General features: G+C 49.4%; 1 protein-coding gene across 6 annotated transcripts; it reads left to right on the forward strand.

Moving 5' to 3' along the window:
* Nucleotides 1-874: 874 nt before the first annotated feature.
* On the forward strand, nt 875-21160 carry heatr5a (HEAT repeat containing 5a). Of its 6 annotated transcripts, none has more exons than XM_041060737.1 (42): nt 875-1022; nt 2694-2915; nt 3127-3338; nt 3548-3656; nt 3779-3928; nt 4039-4210; nt 4504-4664; nt 4753-5002; nt 5265-5420; nt 5556-5806; nt 6037-6148; nt 6410-6562; nt 6664-6763; nt 7012-7121; nt 7514-7683; nt 7778-7941; nt 8956-9061; nt 9440-9630; nt 10301-10460; nt 10622-10811; nt 10892-11061; nt 11220-11246; nt 12012-12156; nt 12519-12701; nt 12995-13234; nt 13317-13495; nt 14129-14197; nt 14375-14554; nt 15000-15234; nt 15318-15422; nt 15568-15702; nt 15826-15953; nt 16321-16468; nt 16792-16965; nt 17166-17267; nt 17531-17614; nt 17685-17915; nt 18020-18171; nt 19025-19132; nt 19424-19526; nt 19993-20146; nt 20410-21160. In XM_041060737.1, the coding sequence occupies exons 2-42, from the start codon at nt 2790-2792 to the stop codon at nt 20567-20569; spliced, it is 6255 nt and encodes a 2084-aa protein (XP_040916671.1). In that variant the 5' UTR covers nt 875-1022; nt 2694-2789; the 3' UTR covers nt 20570-21160. The 6 variants fall into 6 exon arrangements, 5 of the variants coding, with proteins under 5 accessions (XP_040916671.1, XP_040916673.1, XP_040916674.1 ...); XM_041060739.1 differs by having other exon boundaries at nt 17712-17915; XM_041060740.1 differs by having other exon boundaries at nt 17739-17915.
* Nucleotides 21161-23018: the final 1858 nt, after the last annotated feature.

Here is a 23018-nt window from a genome sequence, read left to right on the forward strand (position 1 = left end):
TGCTGATCGGCTATCGACGTAGCTGACTTTGGGAAGTTTTAGCTTTCTGTGTGTTTGGCAGGCAAACCTCTCTCTCCGCTGTAAACTTCTTCGTTACTCTTCTACAATTTTGTCAAACTCGAACCTCAAGTGCAACCAACTGTAACCTACAGCGCTGTATTAGCTTCACAGGGACGGTACAGAGGGGCGACGTTGTACCTGGAAGACGAGTCTCAGGGTAAAACTGTGTCCATAAAGTTCAGTTGTTGGCCGCGTAGACGGTCGATGATTCGTTAATCGACTGGTTGGTTCTGGCAGCGAAGTTCATTCAGCGGGAGCACCACCGGAAGGGATACGTCTTCTTCAAGAAATTAAAGCAAAAATGGTCTGAAACTACTTCAAAGATATAATTCCACATTAAAAACAAACTAGAAATGGAAACAGGAATGAAGACACGGGACTTTCAGATTTTACATTTCACGTAAAACAGTTTACATTTCATGTAAAAAACATTATAAAGTAGAAATGAATCAGTTTCTACTTTGCCTTTATCTCTCTCATTATCCATTAAATGTAACAGAAAGCTATAACGAGAGGCGGCTGAATGTAGAGTGATGAGCGGTTGAAATTGTTTGGGTATGAAGTAAAAACTTACATCTGTCATATCTTTACCGATGAAGTGCAAAATGTGTCTGTATTAAACAGATTGTCTCATTTTATCACTTCGACCTCACCATGTTTGTCACAGTTTTACATCCATACAAGATGAAACTGTAAAATTGAATCATTGCACTGATTACAGCGCACGCGAAATGTTAGAAACCCGCCGTGTTTTATTTTGAAAAACAGTGACCGGATGTGCGCCCTGTCCGTTCCTGGTGACTTGAATCACGGTTCTGTTCCGCCGTTCAGTCGTCGGGAGCTCAGCTGTTTGTCCGGAGACGTTCACAGCTTCCAAATAAACGGATATAAACTTTCTGTGGCGGTTTTCTGGGTCGACACCTTCCTGTGCGGATTGGCGACCTTTGACCGACTCTTGACGAGTAAACAGTTTAATTTTTATCCGAGTTTGTGTGTAAACTTTTGCCCGTAAGCTAACCGGGTTAGCCACCCGATGCTAGCAGCGGAGCCAGTTATTCTGCAGCTCGTCTCCGTAAACAGAGAATCAGAAGCAGTTCTGCCGTTTGTTGACTGAAAGCAGTGACAGAGGTGTGTTTCGGGACATGTTAGCTGCTGGTAGCGCAGTGTGATACACGCTGTCCCGGCGAGTGCTGCGTGTTGCTTGTGTTTCGGCCTGTTGTTGGTTTATTTCGTCCCTTTGCCTCGGTGGTGTAAATGGTGCTCCGGGGCTGTTTCAGCACGCCGCTCCGCTGTGATGGCTCGGCTCAGAGGGTCTGCTGTGTGCCCCACACACGCGTGGAGCTCTGGGAAACAGGTCAGAGATGCCGTGGCATGTTTCTGTTCATGCTGCCACAGAAACTGAGGCTAATGTGGCTCAAACCTGAGCTTCTTTAAAAAGGTTCAGGGTCTAAACGAACAAGAGCTTTGCTGATATCACACTATAGCTTAGTGTTTTTTTTATTGTTTTAAATTATTTTCTGTCATTTCATCAAACACATGGTTAACAGAGAAATAAAGCTTCAGATTAGTCAGTGATGGCAGGAATCAGAGGGATTCCTTCAGAAAAACAGATTCTCATGACTTCGTCTTTTAAAAGCTCAAAGTGGGACGTTTGTCCTGAGACATTCAGGTGGACAGGTGGTCTTCTGCAGGAAGGTGTCAGTTTTAACCAGGATGTGTTTTTCTGCGGCACGGACGGTTATTTTTAGTTTCCTTTCATCTCTGTGAACAGTGTGTGTGTGTGTGTGAGTGTGTGAGTGAGCGAGCGAGCAGTGTGTCTTAATGGAGGAGACAGAGTTGTGCTGTTGAATAATTTATGAGCTGCTCTCTTTGTGTTTCTCAGATATTCCTCCAGCGTCTCTTCTTTCCCGTCCTGCTCCGGTGTGGTCTGCTCTGTTAGCTCTCAGTGGGACACAAAGACTCCACAGTTCGGTCCAAAAACACCGGACGTCCCACAGTAGAGCTCTCAGTTCCTTTAGCAGCAGCTGTAACGGGTTATATCTGTAAAATATATTTGTTCATCATTTGTCTTCCAGGTCAGGTTGTTCCCACAAAAACACACGTGAACTGTCACAAACATCTGGTTTCCCTCACTGGCACCTGAACGCAGCACGGTATCTATGGCAGAGATGCTGAAGGCTTAAGACAGTGGACACGTTGTTTTGGATTTTTCAGCCACAGAGCCACGTCCTAAAAGCTGAGCTGAGCTTGGTGCTGCAGGTCTGCACCTGTGGAGGTGTGTAGGCCGGAGCCAGAACACAGGCCTGCTCATAGTGTTTGTGTTTGACTTCAGATTTTGGAGGATCCAGACACAGTACATCATCTCTGGACTTCATGTTTGCTTCTTGCTCAGATGAGGACTGAGGTTTTGTGTCCTGTGGGGCTAGGTTTGGGGCTCAGCCCGTGTTGCTGACATGTGCTTTCTGATATAGACACTGATTGTGTTGTTTGGTTGGCAGTCTGATATCCCTGGACTCCTGCGTCGCTACTCTCTTTGGTTCGGGTTAGGACCTTGATTGTGTGATCGTTCTTCTCCTAACGTCAGATAAACTGAACTACACTCTGTTGCTTCCTTCATCCTTTGTTTTTAACAGGATTTAGGAGAATGGTGGAGCAGGACAGAAGACTTCTCCCTCACTGAGAGAAGAAGAAGCAGAGGACGGAGGCGTGGGGGCTGGCTGAGTTTCAGGATGGAGCGAGTTCAGGGCCTCCTGCTGAACGAGGAGGTGTGCAGTCAGCTGGGTGAACATCAGAGGGCGGAGTTCATCTTCGAATGGCTGAACCACCTGAAGAAGCTCCTCCCGGCCACTGACAGGGTGAGTCAGGGCGGGTGAGTCGGGGCGGGTGAGTCAGGGCAGAGAGGTCATGTCTGTCGCTGCTTCTGTCATGTTGTGTTTTCTTGTGATCGGAGAATTTGCTGCTGATGTTGTTTCTGTTTTCTCATCCTGTTGTGATCTCAGGAGTATAAACGCCTGAAGTTTGGTTTGCTGGAGCTTTTCTTTCTGACTTTCTCCTCCACCCGTTCAGGTCGTTATCAAACAGAACCAGCGACGGCTGATCGACCAGCTGTCAGGCGTTCTGATTGGCTCCCCTGGCCCTCCGACCCGCTGGCTGCTGGCCCACTGTTTGGCTCTGGTCTACCGCCTTGGAGACCCCGTACCCTCAAGCTTATTGGTGGAGAGGTGCAATGACATCATCCGCAGCAAAGACGACTCTCCGTCAGGCCTCCCGACCCGGCTGTAAGTCAGGCTGCGTTCAAATCCCACGGGAAAGACAGGAAAACAGAGCTTTCATGTAAAGCATTAAAATACTACACAGACCAATACTACACATAAACCTTCTGACTCAGATCGTAGGAATCCGACATCAGTCCAGAGAAACATCACAAAGGACTCGACGGGTTTGTGGAGTTCAATAAAAAGATGTCTGATGTATGTGTGTGTTTCAGGGCAGCCGTTGCGTGTCTCGGTGCTCTGTACGAGCAGCTCGGCCGGATGCTCGTCGGCTCCTTCAGAGACTCTCTGTGCAACCTGCTGAAGGCCATGAAGAGCGCTGAGGTTTGTGCTCCTCTGAAGGTTTTAGGGCCCTGTGCTGTGTTAAAGCTGCTGTTTGATATGATGTGGTCCTGGTTCACAGACTCTGTGTTAACACTCCCACCCCAACCACCTTCCCCTCTCAGTCTCAGGGTCGCTATGAGATCATGCTGAGCGTGGAGAAGATCCTGCGAGGTTTGGGTGTCAGCGCTGTGCCCGGTCACCGTGACGTCTACAAGGCAGCGAGAACCTGTCTGACGGACCGATCCATGGCCGTACGCTGCGCCGCCACCAAGGTATGGTCTCCTCTGACGGCTGACCGTCACAGGAACATCAGACGTGCTGCAGAGGGACAATCAGTCAGTGTCTCTGAGAAGCTAACAGCTGCTGTGTCTGTCTCTGCCAGTGTTTGCTGGAGCTGCAGAGGGAGGCGGTGTTCCTGTGGACCAGCGAGCTGGAGAACGTGGCCACTCTGTGCTTCAGAGCCTTCGAAGGATCCAACTACAACGTCCGAGTGTCTGTGGCCAAGCTGTTGGGAACTCTGCTGGCTGCTGCTGTGGAGCCCAGACAGCCCACAGGTACGACCAGAGAGGGACGTCCCAGGAAAAAGGATTAGCGCTGTGACATCAAAAGTTAGCGTTTCCTCTTTACACCTGTCTGATCGGTGGATTTCACTTTCACCTCTGTGTCCAGTATAAACAGGTCAGCATAGCTTAGTGCAAAGGCTGGAAGGTCTTCAGTCAAAGTCCACTTACCTTCTCGGAGCTTTTGACTGTATCACACGTCCTCAGCAGCAGATGTAGTTTGCCCAGTTGTCACAGTCAGATGGATGAATGAACAGATGAAGAGTGAACTCTGATTTTCACTGCAGGCCCCAGACAGGGTGGGCGAGGCCGGAGCTCTCTGGAGGAGGTGATGGATTTGTTGATGGCGGGGTTCCTGCGGGGTGGGGCAGGTTTCCTCCGAGCCAGCGGAGACATGTTGAAGGGGACAAGCTCTGTCAGCAAGGACATCCGTATCGGAGTCACACAGGTGGGTAATGATTTATTCACCAGAGGAGCAGATTAAAAATACCAGACTCCGATCTGACCAGCTCCCCCCCCCACCCCCATGTCCTTAGGCCTATGTGGTCTTCGTCTCCACCCTGGGAGGCTCCTGGCTGGAGGCCAACTTCCCGGCCTTTCTGTCCCTGCTGATGGAGCTGGCATCCCACGGCAGAGCCACACAAACGCCGTGTGACGCCGTAGTGACCCGCCACTGTGTCTCCTTCATCCTGAGGAGCACCCTGGGGTCTCTGCTGGGAGAGAAGGCCCAGACCAACGCTGCCAAACAGCTGTGTCTCGCTGTGGCTTCACAGAAACGAGCCATCGGTGAGTAGAGAGGGACGGGAGACTGTCTGTGACAGTCCTCTGTCCACAGGAATACTAACCAGTTCATTTTAATGTAGTTATCAGAGTTCTGGTAGTTCTAACCGAGAGGAAATGATCTCACAGTGATGTTTACAAGTGAAAGATGCAGATTTCTGATCAGTTTCGTTTATTTTGTTTTCAAGCTGTGCAGTTTCAGTGTTCACTGTGCGTGTGTGTGTGCGTGCGTGCGTGCGTGCGTGCGTGCGTGTGTGTGTGTGTTTAGACGCAGCTCTGACTGATGGGAATGTGGAGACCAGAGTTTCATCTGCAGACGTCTCAGCCAGTCAGCATGTGTTGGTCTGCTGCCTGCTGGAACTGGGATCGCTCATTCAGGGACTGGGATCCACCGCGGCCCCCCTCCTCGCTGACAGCAGCACAGGTCTGACACACACACACACACACACACACACACAGAGTCCAGGGATTGGTCAGAGGGGACGTTGACTGAACAGGGACAATCTATGTGTTATGACGAACCCTCAAGTCTGATTTGTGTGTGTTAATATATACACAGCCCTCCTGGACACGGTGATCTCTGTTCTCCTCCACCCTGTCTCCTCGGCACGGGTGGCCGCTGCCTGGTGCCTGCGCTGCGTTGCCATGGCGATGCCGTCCCAGTGCACCTTGCTGCTGGATCGCTGCGCCGCGCGGCTGGTGGCGCTGAAGTCTTCACCGGAGGCCGTGGCCGGGTACGGGGCGGCTATCGCCGCCCTCGTGGCCTCAGTTCAGCACTGCCCCCTGGGAATACCACACACCAAGGGCAAGGTGGGTAAAACTGGGTAGATTAGTGTTACAGTGTTTTGGTGGCCTGGGGCAAACGTTCCCGCTCTGTTCATACGTTTTTTTCCAGCTGTGCTGTAACAGGAAGCCTGGCTGACACACACACACACACACACACACACACACACACACACACTGAACAGTATCTGCAGTGATAGTCAGGCTGTGTTGGTGTACTTGGCGTATCCAGATGCATTATTTCAAACTGTGTCCAGGTGCTGCTGGGCCTGGCTGAAGACCTCCTGCGTTCAGCCTCTCAGAACAGTAGGATGTCTCTGCAGAGGACTCAGGCCGGCTGGCTGCTCGTCTCCTCTCTCATCACTCTCGGTAAAACTGCAGAGCACACTCAGCTCCATGAAACAACACTTTGTTGATCCCCTGACCTCCAGACTGAAGTGTCTCCCTCAGACTTTAGCTTGTCCCCTCAGGAACAGGGGGACATATCTGTACCGAACAATGTGTCCGTGTTCAGACCAAATTTCACCACATTCCTTCCAGTTTTTTTCTTGTTATTTTGACACGGAACCAGCTGGTCAGAACCCTTTGGTCAGAACCCTTCGTGTTCTCGTGTGCTGTCTGTGTCTCCAGGTCCGGCTGTAGTAGAGCACCACCTCTCCCGCCTCCTCCTCCTGTGGCGGTGTGTGTTTCCTGCATCGCTGAGGGAGCAGGAGATGGAGCTTCGACGAGGGGACTACTTCACGTGGCAGGTTACGCTGGAGGGACGTGCAGGGGCGCTCTGCGGTCAGTACACACAGCACCACTACCGTGTGTGTTCCCGTGTGTGTGTAGATTTAGTGCAGTAAGTATGAATGGGTCTGAAGCGTGTTTTTGTGTGTGAACAGCCATGAAGCAGCTGCTGCTGCGCTGCAGGGAGCTCGTCACTGACGACACCATCGGCCGCCTGCTCACGCCGCTGGCCTGCGCTGTGGCTCTCCTCACCAAGTCAGTCTCTGATCTGTTCGGGCTTGTTGTGGGTTTACACAGATACTCAGATTATTTTTACTGTTGCTGATTAAATATTACATAAAGATCTTTTCAAATTTTTAAACATGATTGAATAAAAATGTATGAACAGTGGTCTGCAGGTTGGTTTGTGCATCGTTCCTTCTCCCTCTTTATACCTTTGCTTTTCTGCCGTGTCGCTTCCTTCCACTGAAGCGTGGCTCACTGTCCTGTCTGTGTTTTCCCAGGATGCCTGCTCTCCTCAGGTCTTACAGCACGTCAGTTCGTAGCTGGTCGATCGTCTACAAGCTGAGAGTGTACGAGCTGCTCGCTCTGCTGCCTCCTCACACCTACCAGGGTAACAACACTCCTCCTTCACTCTGTCCTTCTCTTCTATTTTAATACTTTCTAAATATAAGATTTTCTCTTCCTTTGATCTCTCTTTCCCTGTTCTCTGCCTTTTAATCTCTCTCCTTCATCCTAAGTGAACTTCCTGTGTCATCGAGCAGATTCATACAGATCCTTCCTTCCTTTCCCTCTTTCCTTTTTTCCTTACTGCCTCAGATCTTTCCATTTTGTTTCTGTCAATCAAAAAATAAATCATCAAACGTGTGGCGTCTTGTTTGAAAAATGATTCAAAAGAAATGGTCAGAAACATTCCTCAGATAATTAATGAACTGATCATTTCACCTGGAGCAGTAATCGATGGACTGATGTTTTCATGTCTCCACCTGTTCCGTCCTCCCGCAGAGAGTTTTGGTGTGGTTATGAACCAGCTGGTCTCTGACCTGTCCGGCCAGGACAACCTGAACCAGCCTTGTTCAGACCTCACCCTGCTGCCCCCACTCTGTCACCATGACGACCTGCCCCTGGTCGGCCCCGCCCTCCACGACACCGACCACAGATACGTTGAGGAACAGGTGATGTTGTGTCCTACACACGTACACGGTCTGATAACACGGAGTACACACTGCAGGACAGAGGGGTTACAGTGAGGGTGTGTTTGTGTTTCAGCTGCAGGGCAGCAGCGTGGGAGGAGGCTCTCTGGATCATGACCCCTTCAGTCTGTGTGAGAAGAGCGCGGAAGCTCCTGCTCCTCTTCCTCCTCCTGTGGCTCTGACCGCCACCGCCGTCCGTCTCTTTGGCGTTCTGTTTCCCCACATCATTTCTGCTCAGAGGTAAGTGACCTGCTGACACCTGCGCCACAGGTTAGCCAGTACCGGGACACACCGGGCTGCTCATTACAGACACAACATTATGTTTCATCTCACTGAAATGTAAGACGAGCTCCACTTTTTCAAACCTCCAGAACAACATACCTTCTTATCACTGGGCTACATTAAAATGCGTCGTACGTGTTAATCGGTCACTAAATTTATTTTTGATTACGTACCAGGGCTGATCGATTTATCGATTTCTGATTGACGCTAAGATTTCAGGCTAAGCGATCACGTGATCGCCTGACTGACCCAGGATCTGCTGTGTCCGCTGTTTCACACACACCTGCCGAGCTCACCGATCAGAAGCGGCGTGCTGCGCGTGCACAGGTCAGGCTAACGCAATCAGCATCACGCGCTCCACCTGCTGCTTCATTAGTCAAACGGCTTCAGCTGGAGCAGAAGCGGAGTGACGGCGTTTAATCCCCAGTAAAAACAGCTCGTCGCTCATTTGGGACTGTTTCGGCTCTGAGGCCGCAGACGTGCAGCAGAAACAGGTACTGTGCGAAACCTGTCGCGCTGAAGCTGCAACATCCAGCGGAAACACGAGCAGTTTATACCGACACCTGAAAAATCACCGCAGGTGTTTGCGTGATGAAGAAGTTCCGGTGAGAAGCGAAGATAGAAAAATAACTTCCGTTGGTCAAAGACTTTACAGAATGTACCTGCGTGTTTGTGAAACACGTTTGAAATCAGTTCTTTAGTTTAGTTTTCATTCTTGCGTTAGAATAAAGGTTTAATGTTTTAATGGTGTGATGTCATTTCCTGTCGTGTCTGTAAATGTGACTGTACACGGTGAATATTACACTGAAGCTTCAAAAATCCTAAAATCCTTCAGCTCTGTTCGAGCAGTTGCTGATGTTCTCGTAGATTCACTGTGTAAGATTTTTTTTTGTTGTTGAAAATAATTTGAAAATATTCTGTGTGTGTGTGTGTGTGTGTGTGTGTGTGTGTGTGTGTGTGTGTGTTTGTTAGGGTGAAGATATTGGAGCAGTTTGTAGAAACGGTGAATCAGCTAAAGGGTCAACGCCAGCAGACCGTCCAGACACATGTGTGTGCTGCCCTCTGCAGCCTGCTCAAGGTACTACACCTGTCAGCCGGACGATATAACAGCAGAGAACGTGTGTGCGTGCGTGCGTGTGTGTGCGTGTGTGTGTGTGTGTGTGATTGGAGTCGGTCCGTACATCCTTGTTGTCCACAGCAGCTCCTACAAACTACAGAACGTAAACCTCTGATTTATTGTTGCTTAATAAATTTGTGTAGCAAAGAAAATGTTTGTGCTTGTGGATCTCAGTGCTGCATCTGACACTGCTGATCCCAGTAAATATTGGACAGACTGGATAATGTCATTGGGATTAAAGGAAGGTTGGTTTATCGATCAGATAGACTCCAGTTTGTTCGTGTTAATGATGATTCCTCCTGCTGTATAAATACATGTCCTCCTCCTCCTCCTCCTCAGCACCAGGGCAGTGTTCGGGGCTTTCTGGGACCAGAGGAGATCTGTTCCCCGGCTTTGTCCCTCCTGACGGGGGCGCTGGAGAGCGTCAGTCCTCTGCTGCGCTGCCTGGCTGCCGAAGGTCTGGCCCGGCTGGTTCAGGTGGTTGGAGACCCCGGCTTCACCGTCTCCGTCTCCCTGCTTTGCTTCGACAGGTGTGTGGACATTAACTCACAGCTTCACGCACCAGGCTTCAAACTGTGAGGCGGGGTCGTGGGCTGCGTGTAAACATGGAGGCAGACACGGACAGAGGCCGCACGCAGGACTCTGTTTGTTGTTTAGTTGTCATGCACAGACACCGGCTTCATGATGACTTTAATGAAAATGAAAATACACAGAGGCTCAGAACAGTTACAGGCTGGATCCAAATACATCACAGAGAGTTTGAGCTGCTGAGTGTGATTCTTTGATCTAAAATCATCAGGACAGAAAGTAGTGGCTCACACAGTGTTGTTACCTGGAGCTAGAAGATGCCTCCCTGTCTGCATTCGACCAGTGATGGTAGAGGATTGTGTCCCTGTACATCATCAGTGCGGCGCCTGATCAGAGTAACACAGCACCGTCTGACTCATGTCTCTGAGTTACCTGCCTCACGACCCACGGCTTTTATTTATTTATTTTTGCTGTGTTCACGTCACAGACGGTGACCAGGGCACTGAAATATGAATCTTATGGGCTGAAACTTAAATAAACAAGCAAATAAAAAACTAACAGATAAAAACAGCAGATGCAGGTGAGCGGTCAGTGGATGGGTCTGTGTGACCTGAGACTGACCGTCCGGGCTGCTGATGGCGCTCTGACTCGGTGCGTCATGTCTGTGTTCAGGCTGAAGACGGCTCGGGACGCAGCATCTCGCAGTGGCTATGCTCTGGCTCTGGGGGCGCTGTACCGCTACACCGGAGGAATCAGCTCACCTCAGCACCTGTCCACCTGTTTGGGAGTCCTGTTCACCCTGAGCCAGGACAGCACCTCACCTGAGGTCCAGGTACACACACCTTTGTTCTACATCGTTGTGAATGAATTTCTCCTCTGAGACTGAAACATGAGGTCAGTATCTTTTTCCCTGGCTTCAAACAGCCCTTTGAAGAAGTCAGGACCAGACAAAATGTCCTCGTCCTAACTCTCCTTTCTCTTTGCGGGGTCCAGACCTGGTCCCTCCACAGTCTGTCCCTGGTGGTTGACCTGTCCGGTGGTTTGTATCGCGCCCACGCCGAGCCGTCCTTCACTCTGGTGCTGCGGCTGCTGCTGTCGGCTCCGCCCACCCGCCCTGAGGTTCACTACAGCCTGGGACGCTGCCTGCACGCACTCATCACCTGCCTGGGACCCGACTTGCAGGGTAGGACCGCCGTCACACCTGAGTCCACAGAAACAGGAGCTTTCAGGAGGCGTGTGTGTGAATGTGTGTGTGTTTGTCAGGTGACGGTGCAGCAGTGTCCGCTCTGCGCTCCAGCTGCCTGGTGGGATGTGGAGTGATGCAGGCCAGTCCCGACTGTCTGGTTCAGGCCAGAGCCATTTCCTGTCTGCAGCAGCTGCACATGTTCTCACCTCCACATGTCAACGTGGCCAGCCTCGTACCTGCTCTCTGTGTGAGTACACCTGAACACCTGAGACATGATACCTGTCTGACTGATGGAAGACCGCCGCCCCTGTAGCTGAGGAGTTATTTCCTGTTATCTCTCTCTGTCACAACATGACCCAAGGTTAATGTGTGTGTGTGTTTTTGACCCTGCCTTGTGTCTTACAGGAGATCTTGTTGGACTGTTCCATGTTGGTAGGTCCTGTCTCTCTCAGGCCTGAAGCTGCTGTTTGTCTCACACTCTGCTTCTTTCTGTTGCTGTGAGTGGGGCAGGGCGATGGAGACGTGTCCTCAGTCTGAAACAGGATTAGTCCAGCTGCCCCCCCCCCGTTAATTCATCGTACATCCTGTCAGTTTCTAACACTTATATTTTTCAGGTTCTCAGTTTTTAAACTTAAAAGAATCTCAGCACACATTGTGACTTTAAAACAGTCGACTGAAGCTCCCGCCCCGCCCGACTGTTGGTTATGAAGCATGGTAACAGTTGTTTTCTGTTGCACTGAATCCTAACGTTTTCCAGTCTGGTATATTATTAACCCACTGTTTTTCATAGTGTTTTAACCTTTGTGTCTCACTGACTTTGCTGTGGTTTTGTTTGCGTTGCAGCTAACTCAGTAACACGGGCACCGTTTCTGTTTCACCTACAGTTTTTCTTTAAAACACTCTCCCCCTTTTCTTTCGTCTCTTACAGTGAAGCTACGTAGTGTTTCCTCTGTTTGACATAAATATATGTAAATAAACAGCATCTTTGGGTTGGACGAACCTTGAGGACGTCACTGTGAGCTTTGGAAACGTATAATCTGACATTTTATAGATTATTTTAATGTGAACAGTGTTCAGTTTGTGAGTCTGGAGGAAACACTGTCTGCAGCTGCATGTCTTCTCTGATACATGTTAAACCTGCTAACAGAGTACACCTGGTGTTCAGGTATAAACTGTGTGTGTGTGTGTGTTTCTCAGGCTAACCTGTGCAGCTCGTACCTGTGTCTGCGCCGGGCCGTGGTGGCGTGTCTGCGGCAGCTCGTCCAGCGGGTTGCTCTGGAGGTCTCTGAACATGCAGTGACTCTGGTCAAAGAGCTGCCGAGACGAGACAACACACAACTCGGTGAGACACACAAACTCACACAGGGACACTGGTTTAAACACATGTAAAGAAGACCTATCTAAAAATGCTCTGCTTAAAATAATAATTTGTTTAATAGGATTTTTTTTTTCCCCAAAAGGTTCCAGAGACAAGAGAACACCTGTAGGTCTGCGTCACTTGTACAATAGATGTTGAAAACTCGTAGTTTATTCTGGGTGGGTTTAAGAAGCAGGCTGTCGCACACCTCCAGAGGTTCTGTCAGAGAACACAATAACAACTCTGAACACTGCCCCCCAGTGGTGTCTTCAGTGGACTGAACAGTTATTTCACTGCTCTGCTTCATACCCCACCCCCCTTCTGTCTTTGTCTCTGTCTCTGTGCAGACGTCACGTTAAAGGAAGTGGGTCTGGAAGGAGCTCTGTTCACTCTGTTGGACTGGGAGTCCGATCCAGGTCTGAGGAGGGACATCCAGGACACTCTGGTCCACATGATGATGTCCAGTGCCACCAGTGGGAGGCTGGGACACTGGCTCAAACTCTGCAAAGACGTCCTGTCTGCAACTGCTGGTAATTCATCATCATGTGTTGGTAACAACATAAAAACATCTTCAGACTGATTTTACGCTCAGCGAGCACTTCATCAGGAACACCTGTACACCTGCTTATTCATGCAATTATCCAACCAGCCAATCACGTGGCAGACGCAGGTCAGGAGCTTCATGTTCACGTCAAACCTCAGAATGTGACTTTGACCGTGACATGATTGTTAGTTTGAGTGTTTGCGTTTTCACACACAGCAGTCTGTAGAGTTAAACTCAGAAAGCATCCGGTGAGCAGCATCTCACACTCGCTGTCCTCAGACTGCCGGGCTCCGGTGGAGACGAGTCAGGAGGACGAGGAGGCAGACTGCGGCAGGGACGACGACTCCTCTGCTTTCAGGGCCCGGTCGGAGTCTGGGGGCCCGTTCACGGCCCTGCGCTGGGCCACGCGCCGCTTCGCAATGGAGTGTGTGTGTCGCATCATAGCGCTGTGTGAAACTGCTGACTCGGCTCACTTCGACATGGCTCTGGCTCAGGAGCGACGCCTGCACGAGTCCACCGGTAAGACTCCCGCAGTGGCCTGTCTCTGGTTGTGTTTGTGGATGCCTCAGATCTCAGTGACCTCTCACCTGACTTTCCTCAGACTTCCTTGTCCTTCATCTCGGTGATCTGGTCCGCCTGGCGTTCATGGCGGCAACAGATCACAGCGACCAGCTGAGACTGGCGGGTCTTCAGACCCTGCTGGTGATCATCAGGCGCTTCTCAGCCATTCCAGAACCAGAGTTCCCCGGTCATGTGATCCTGGAGCAGTACCAGGCTAATGTAAGGACCAGTCACCGGCATGTCCACATGTCTTGTTTTGTCTGAGCCTTAAACCGAAGGGTTCAGTTTATAGAGACAGAAAAGTTTGTATTAGCTTTCTGTTGATTAACCATTTAATTACCGAATCATTTCAGCTCTGACTGCAAGGCTGTTGCTTCTACAGTGTTTACTTGTTTCTGAAGAAAGACACTTTACCAGCTTTATTATTCACAAAATCTAAGGTAACTCATCAGTCGTCACTAACTAACCCCTTGGCCTGCCTGTTACTGTTACTCTGAGCTTCTCACGTGTAAAAAGCAAATGCACTGAGGTTTTAACAGAGCGTGAATGTTTCTTTGGAGGAGGCAGGAAGGTAGAAACCCTCCCTCTCAGACTGAGGTCTGCTGATACCTGTCAGGTCTGGGTAACCGTGGTGACCCCTGTGGTGACTCATCAGTCCAGGTTATGGACAGAGTTTTCACCTGCTGTGTGTGTGTGTGTGTGTGTGTGTGTGTGTGTGTGTGTGTGTGTGTGTGTGTGTGTGTATGTGTATGTGTATGTGTATGTGTATGTGTATGTGTATGTGTATGTGTGTGTGTGTGTGTGTGTGTGTGTGTGTGTGTGTGTGTGTGTGTGTGTGTGTGTGTGTTGAAGGTTGGAGCTGCTCTCAGACCAGCCTTCACTGCTGACGCTCCTCCTGATGTCACTGCCAAAGCCTGCCAGGTGATCAATCATCAGTGATAATTCTTATAATATTGATTGACAGGCGACTGCTATAATCCAGATGATTTGAGCTAAATGCTAACCTGTAGCCGCTGAGCGAGGTTGCTGTCCAGGTTACCCATCACCTGGATCCCAGTCTGTAATCTGCTGTCGCCTTCTGCCACCTCGTCTCTCCAGGTCTGCAGCGCCTGGATTGCCAGTGGCGTCGTCAGTGACCTCCGTGACCTCCGGCGTGTCCATCAGCTCTTGGCCACCTCACTGGCGAAAGTCCAGGTCGGGAGGGACACCTCCAGCCAGCTGTACAACGAGGCCACTGCTACCATGGAAACACTGGCCGTCCTCAAGGCGTGGGCGGAGGTGGGTCGTGTGTAAAGCAAGTCCTACGAGTCTTTAATGAGTTAGCAGTTACCTTTGTTTTGGAGATGGTTGCATCATCCTGGGACCAGTTCTCAGCAGATGATTGAGAGGTGCATGAACATGATATGAACTCCTGAATGGTGGGGGCGCCTCAGTGGCTTCAGATTCAGTCATGAATTACAGGATGGTAACAGGCCGAGCGGGTTCGAGTCCATCCAGGATTCTTTGTTTTCTCTGTAAGGCCTCAGAAATACTGACCGTCAGCTTCGCCTGATTTAAACAGCTGTTTGAAAGGTTTAGGAGGTTCGTGAATCACCAAGCGTCATCGTCATCTAACAGCACGCTTGTTGAGTCGAGCTAAATCGATTCTCAGTGTGATTTCCAGGTGAAAAGGATGAAATCAGTCCTGTGGTGAAGGTTTGATCTCCGTCCTCTGGTCCCTCAGGTTTACATCGTAGCTGTTCAGAGGAGCCGACAGACGGACAACCCTGGTAGGACGGCTGACATGTCAGTCTCCCCTTTGGTCAATGACAGCTCGAACTCTGAGTCAGGAGGGGCGGGCCTCTTGAATTTGGTCCAATCAGATTTGTCGATACTGAGTCGTCTGTGGTTAGCGGCACTGCAGGACTACGCTCTGCTGACCCTGCCACAGGAGTACGCGTCACAGCTACCTGTAACAGGTAGGACTCTGGGAGGGAGGAGGGCTTTCTTCTTGTACCTGTTGTTGTTGTTGATGACAGTTTGTCCTCCTCTCGTCCTCCAGGAGGCTCCTTCTACACAGCAGAGACACTGAACCAGGCCAGAGCTCATTATTCCTCTTCCTGGGCTCCCATCCTCCACGCCACCTCCCTCTGGCTGCACAGCATAGGTCAGCGCTTCTCCTCCTCCTCCTCCTCCCCCCTCCTCCTCCTCCTCCTCCCCCCTCCTCCTCACCCCTCCTCCTCCGTGCTCCTTCTTTTGATGTAAGAAATAAAGATGTGGACAAATGTTAAACAGTCACATGTGTGTTTCAGGTTTTGTGATCACAGATGACTCACCTGTCAACTTGTCCAGACCGGCCACGCCCACCTCCATGGGACATGCTGACTCTGTGGGTGGAGCCAAGAGTCCAGAGGACGTGAACACCGACAGACTGCACCTCATTCTGGGTAAGAAACTGGTTCTGATACGAAATCCAGCAGGCACTCAGTGAAACAAGCTGTGTATTTATTTCATTCACATTAAATTATGATATTTCTGAATAGAGTTTGGTTGTGTTTTCTTCTGTTCAGGGATCAGTGTGGAATTCCTGTGTTCTCCACACTCTGAGGACCAGATGGAGAACATCACTTCATGTCTTCAGGCTCTGCAGGTGCTCCTAGATGTCTCCTGGCCCCGAGCTAAGATTGGAAACGACCAGGTGAGATTCAGCTGTACCTGAATCCAGACTTGGGTTCAAAGCAGAATTCAGATTAGTAACTTTGAAGTGTATTGGCCTGGTTAGTGATGTCAATCAGAACTAAAGAAGCCTCTTGGATGAGAGGTGAAAGGTCTTCAAGAATCTAGTAGAGTCCAGCTGCCTTAGATTCAAACCGTTGCAGGTAACCTCCAACCTCAATTTTGGAAACAACATTTCAGGCCAGAAGTTTCACAGCCCCACTCTGTCCCTGTCCCTGTCCCTGTCCCTGTCCCTGTCCCTGTCCCTGTCCCTGTCCCTGTCCCTGTCCCCGTCCCCGTCCCCGTCCCCGTCCCCGTCCCCGTCCCCGTCTCTGTCCCCGTCCCCTCAGCCTCTGAGTGTGGAGCTGCTCAGCGTCCTCCACAGACTCATGGTGACCAGAGAGTCGGCTTCTGTTCAGCTCGCCGTGTTGGATTTATTGCGACAGATTGTGACGGCGGCTCAGGAGCACATCAGGGAGAAGCGCCACAGTGCAGAGGGTAAACACACAGCAGCTGCTTTCCATCCTGAAACAGTAAGGTGGTTTGGTTTGCTGGGTCGACACCGTCACCAGACACTGTGTGTGAGACCAGCCTCTGAAAGCTGGGCCATTGTGGGAAGTTTGGTGACGTAGATGTGAATGGATTGGAGTGAGTGAGTGTTGATAAGAAACCCTTTGTAGTTTGAGACACAGTTTAACTGAAGTAAATGTGACCGATGATAAATCCAAGTCAGACAAAAAGTAGAAGGAAAAACGACGTCCTCTGTGTTTTGGTTGAACATTGCACTGAGTGATGTTGTGTGAAACTTTATTGCTCCACAGTGGATGACGGTGCGGCAGAGAAGGAGACGCTACCAGAGTTCGGGGAGGGACGGGACACCGGCGGTTTGATTCCCGGGCGCTCGCTGGTGTTCGGAGCACTGGAGCTCTGCCTCTGTGTGCTGGTCCGGAAGCTCCCACAGCTCAGCCCCAAACTGGCTGGAACCAGTCCAACTGGTATGTGGGGGTGAGGGTGGGGGTTGGGGGGGGGGGGGGGGGGGGGGGGGAGAGGTTAAACAGAGCGTGAGGAAGAGAAGAATTAAGAGGAGAAAACACATTGTGTGTGTGTGTGTGTGTGTGTGTGTGTGTGTGTGTGTGTGTGTGTGTGTGTGTGTGTGTGTGTGTGTGTGTGTGTGTGTGTGTGTGTGTGTGTGCAGGTCCTGGAGGCTCAGTGTGGAGTTTGACTGACAGCGACTGTCGGCTGGTGGCGTCGGCTGTGTGTGTCCTGTCCGAGCTGCCGTCCATCTGCTCTCCTGAGGGTGATGTTTCGTTCATGTCGTTTGTCATATGTTGGTACTCTCACGTCAGAGATGATGGAGAGTTGAAGGTGGTGAAAAGCAGCTTTTCTTCAGTGGAGTAACAAACATCTCCAGTAAAATCAGCACATTCTTCATCCCAGACTTGTCCTGTGTTTGGTGACTGACAGCTGGATAGTTGGTTTGGAGTAAGGCTGATACATTAACATGAGCTCCTCAGTATTTCCTCTGATTGGCTGATTTAATGGTGCTCTGTCCTCCTGCAGGCAGCGTGTCCATCCTCCCCACTGTCCTCCACCTTCTGCTGGGAGTCCTCAGGGAGTTGGTCCATCAGCCCAGGACATGCACAGGTAACACACACAAACACACGTTATGCTGGACTGTCTCACCCAGTGAGGTTAAAACTGTGTGTGTGTTCAGCTCTTTGTCATTTTATTGGTTTTACAGAAGGAAACTCATCATTTCGTCTCCCAGGTGCCCCGGCGGCAGACTCAGGGGGCGGGGCTGCTCTGGGTGTGGTGGTCCAGGCGTCTATTCAGGCTCTGAAGTCCGTCCTGACGTCTCCAATGAGTCGACAGGAGAAGAGTCGAGGAGCCTGGAACCTGCTGCTGAGATCGGCCCTGAACACACTGCTGGGACTCTGGGACACTGGTACTCACAACACACCAGACTGCTGCAGTGATTTATTCATTTTGGAGCATGGATAACTCTGTCTGTCTGTCTGTCTGTCTGTCTCTCTCTCTCTCTGTCTTCAGGGGACTCTGGCTGTGCTGTGGATCAGATCAGCCTCCTCACAGCACTGACCGTCTTCCTGCTGTCTGCTGGTCCTGACGTCTGTACTGTGGAGCCTCTGCACACGCTCTGTCTGCAGCGCTTCACCATCAGTATGGATGCCAAAGACCCGCAGGTCAGTACCAGGCGGAGAGACCGTGAGTGTGGACATGTGGACATGCACGTGTGGAAAATCCCATGAGAACAACAGTTTCACAAACACACCAACAATCACTGACGAAGTCACTGAGATCAGGTTTTTTTCATTCTGATGTTTGATGTGAACATTAACTGAAGCTCCTGTATCTGTCACACGATTGGCTGATTGGATGACTGAGCAGGTGTACAGGTGTTCCTGATGAAGTGCTCTGTGAGGAACCTTAAACACACACAGACTGAGTCATTGACCAGAGAAAGAAAAAAGAAACCTAATGAACAAAGTGATGAAAAACATTTAAACACTAATACATGGAAGCTGAAGCTCCATCGCCTGAGGCACTGTGTTCCTGACTGTAAATGGAAACCAGCACCCTGCTGACCTGCATACTGGTTAAACTGGGACAGAGTGATGATGAAACTCTTTACCTGCAGAGCTGAGTCTATTCTGGGACGGACGGACAGACAGTCGCTGACCTGCTGACCTTTGACGGACAGAACGAGGCCACAACTATATTTGAACGTGCTTCATAATATTTTAAAGCCTGCAGATGAAACTGGAGTCATGGACAGAAACTGAGTCTGATCAGAAACTGAGTCTGATCAGAAACTGAGTCTGATCAGAAAGCATGAGGAGAGAAAATGATGCAATCCCTGCTGAAGGGTGGAGTTCAGTCAAAGGTCCATTTCAATAACACTTTAATTTACTGGTCAGTGATGATGTTTTCTGCACCAGGAAAAGATTTTTGAAAGAATAAACAGGAGATGGTTCAGGGAGCTGTACAGTCTCGTTTCTAATAAAGCCCATGAAGCTGATGTCTCTCCTCCTGCAGGTCGTGAGTCGGTGTTATCAGCTGCTCACGTCGGTGTTTCAGGCTCAGCCGGCCGTAGCCGTCCCATATATCCAGGCCCTTGGTCCACCACTGGTTCGATTCCTTCAGGTACCACAACTGTTTTTTTAAAGAAATAATAATGAGCCTTTAATATGTTTTTTGTCTTTAAAAACTGTGGCTGCATCTTTAAAAAAAAAAAAAAAAAAAAAAAGATCAAAGTTATACATCACTCGTCCAAACCCGGGATGAAATGTGCATCTTATAAAATTTCTCCATGTGAGTTTTCTTTTACAAAATGTCTTCAAAAATAAAAGATGAAAAGAAACAGCTGCTGCTGGAGCAAATCAATATATTTAATGTATTGATTAGATGATGTGTTTGTTGGTGGTTCCTCTTCAGAGGGTGGAGAGGAGTCGACCTCAGAGTCCAGAGGAGCTGCTGGGAGTCCTGGAGGGAGTCCGAGCCTTGGAGGCTCTGGTCCAGGCTGTTGATGAGTCACAGCGTGAGTAGAGTCAGAGCAGACGGTGGAACGCAGAGTTCAATCAGGCCTCAGGCTACAGACAGTCTGGTTCATAATGTTCATGACCTGAACTGTGAGTGAGCCACTCAGTCCAGATCAGCACAGGGATTCATTGTAGGAGAAATAACATCAGTGTTGTCCAGGATCAGATCTGTTCCTGGGTTTCAGCCGGTGAGTGTCTGTGGTTCCGTTGGACATGGAGGACAGTGTCGGAGAAAGACACAATAGCAAGTGTCCTGTTTCTCAGACCAACACGCTGGAACATGTGCAGGTGACAGATGTTAGTGTTCTGCTGCTCTGCACCATCAGAACCTCAGCTCGGCTTTTTACACACTCATGTTTCTAAAGCAGTAACGGCAAGAGAGTTGTTGTTGTTGTTGATTTTTTTTGTTAAAAACATAAATTTTATGATTAATTATCAGCAATCATCATCTGTCCCGACCCACAGGTCCTCAGCTCGTGGCTGTCCTGCTTCCCCTCCTCATCTCCTTCCTTCTGGATGAAAACGCCCTCAGCTCGGCCCCCCCGGCGTCCAGAGCTCTGCACGAGGCAGCTCTGAAGGACCTGATGCGTCTGGGCCCCCAGCACTCCACTGTCTTCAGGTACACTCAGCTACTTTCAGCAGAACTGAAAGGATGACGTGTTTCTGACAGCACAGGGAACCTCTCCACCTGCACATCGTCTTAAATAAATGAACAAAGGAGCAAGAGAAGTTTAACACTGGCTGTGGAGAAAAATGGTCCTTTCCTTTGTTTGTGTTCTAGTTTTCCTGAACGCACATTGTGTTTGTGTCTTTCATTCCCCATAAAGACCCACAGACTTCAGGCAGGTGAGGGTTGATTTCATTTGTCCTTTCCTCCCTCAGGTGTCTCATCGCGTCGTCTCCTCACCTCAAGTCTCGTCTGGAAGCTGCTGTGAAAGGAAACCAGGAGAGTCTGAATGCTAAAGCTAGCAGCGCTAACCCCACCACCCACAGCACCGCCAAGTCCTCCCCCAGCATCACGCTCAAAACCAACTTCCTGTGAGACGACTGACCACGGATCAGCAGGACGGATGTCAATGTCTGGAGCTTATTGTCATAAACATATCTTGCTGCGTTCACTGTCCCCTGGGACAAATGATGCTTCTGTCGTCTGAGAATCTGGTCACATGGAGCATGAAGTTTCCAGGGCGTCTCCACATCAGACAGACGTTAATGTCTTCACATCGTTTCCTGTCTCACAGCGACGCTGCATATCACTTAATCACACATCATTTTATTCAGCGTCGTGTAAGATCACTGCATCATCTTTCATCCATTTATCAGTTTTCAGGCTGGGCAGCAGTTTGTCTCACTTCGTTTCAGGGTAAAAAAGAATGCAGAGGCTTGAAACTTCCACAAACCAGCTGCAACTTTTACAAATGAAGAGCAGAGCAGTTTGTTTCCTGCAGAATCTCCTGTTCAGCACAGGAACGAACATTCAGGCTCAGTCAGCAGCAATTTAAACAGCTGACGAATCTGTCGACGCGATTTATTAAAAAAAAAAATGCTGAATGTTTGTGGGCTTCAGCTTCACATATCATCAGACAGTGAGGTCCTGTGTGTTTCATAGCTGTCCTTTAGACTAAACAAGCAAGTGAAGACTTCACCATGGCTAAAGGTCTAACTACCAATTCTGAATAGAAGTTAACCTGATAATTATTCTGTCAATTCACTGACCAGCTGTTTATCACCCAGTCCAGAGATGCTGAGCTCAGTGTGCAGACAGAGGAAACCTTGGACACGTCAGAGTCTGAGGCAGAGGCTCCAAAGCATCAGCTGATCATCAGATTAGCTGCCGACTCCTTTTCTGTGTGGAAGAAGAAGGAAACCTGTGGTTCATCCATGTGTAACAGTTCAAAAGAAAAAGAGCGGGGAGGTGTTTTCCTGATGAGCCGAATCTGAGTCTTACATCCGTTTGTTTCCTGTGTCTGTCATGAAAATGGCTGTGTCGTGTTTTGGGATGAAACCTCTTTATTTAATGAGTGTGAACAGACCTGAGTCGATCAGCTCAACAGACACAAAGCAGACCAGACACAGAAACAGAAACATGCAGACGATGCCCGGGGTGGGCGTACCTTCATCTCTGAGCCGGCACACCTGCCCCAGGTGGAGGTTTTCTGCTGATTCGCGCAGTGACAGTAAAATGAAATGGCAGCTGGACTTTAATCAAAACACGTTTGACACGTGGCCTTCGTCTCCTTCTCTATGTCAAAGTCACTTAACGCTCAACTTCTCCTAAAGCGCGTGTGTGTTTATCCAGGTGACACCAGGTGAGAGGGTGACAGCAAGTTTGACCAATCGAAGTCAGTTTATGCTTTCAGATTCCTAAACTCCACCCACCTGGTGCTACTAGTTCAATCAAACACTCGCCGTGGACATGTCCCTGCTGTTTGACCAGGTCTGTCAATGAAGGTTAGGTCACTTCAGGCTTTTATTTTGAAATAACTCATTTCCATATACGATCTGAGGCTGGGAGAAGAATAAGCTGCTTCTCCTGTCACTAACATTAGATGGAGGCCAAAGGTCAAAGCTGTTGACACAGAACAGGCGACTCATGGTCCTCTGACTTTTGCATGAATGTCAGTAACAGAGGAGCTCAGGATGAATAAGGGAGGGAGAGTATTTTATTTTTGTAGTACTAAGAAACAACAGACTGTGGTATGGTAGCCTGTAAGGCACAGTTTAGCCTTAGTCAGCACTTTAGTTTACCACAGATGGTGTCTGATCAGTTTCTGCAGCAGGTTTAAAGAATGTGAGTCTAGTTGGTTATGAAGGACTTTTATTGTCTAAATGTGAAGATTCACGTCAGTCACCACAGAACAAACACTAAAGATTTACCTGCAATAACAACACTAACCAGGTGAGCTTCAGTCTTCCAGCGCTGGCGGCTTCTCTCTGCTTCACACACACACACACACACACACACCCCAGCTGCATGAGTGTGTGGCCGTCTGCGCAGGTGTGAACTGAATGAATGAGTTAACATGTTTTCTAACGGCAGCGAGTGAATAAAACACGTTTTCCTCTAATGCGGGTTCCAGTTTTTCTTCACGTCTTGAACATGTGAGTTTTTCTCATGTCGCAGCTTCAGAGCTTCATGTTGTTCTTCAGCACCCAGATGGAGAACGTGCCCGTTTCTGTGGGTGTTTAAGAACCTGCAGTGAGCTGAGTGTCACTAAAATGAGAACACATGAGTAAAACAAGTTTCAGATGAGAGAAAGAGGCCTCAGAGTTTTCAGGCCTCTGTGAAAATGATCTGTTTTGATGTGATCAGTGCAATAAAAGTGCATTTCTGTCTAAAATAGACAAAAGACAAGAAGGGACAGAATATTTTAAAACATTACTTTAAAATGAATGATGTTGAACTAAATCTTGACATATCACAGGACTGGTTCTTAAAAACATAAAAATAAAAACGTGAAGGAGCAAAACACAGAGCCACGCGGTGTTCC

This window comes from Toxotes jaculatrix, chromosome 17 (genome assembly GCF_017976425.1).
Source record: "Toxotes jaculatrix isolate fToxJac2 chromosome 17, fToxJac2.pri, whole genome shotgun sequence".
Lineage (NCBI taxonomy): Eukaryota > Metazoa > Chordata > Actinopteri > Toxotidae > Toxotes > Toxotes jaculatrix.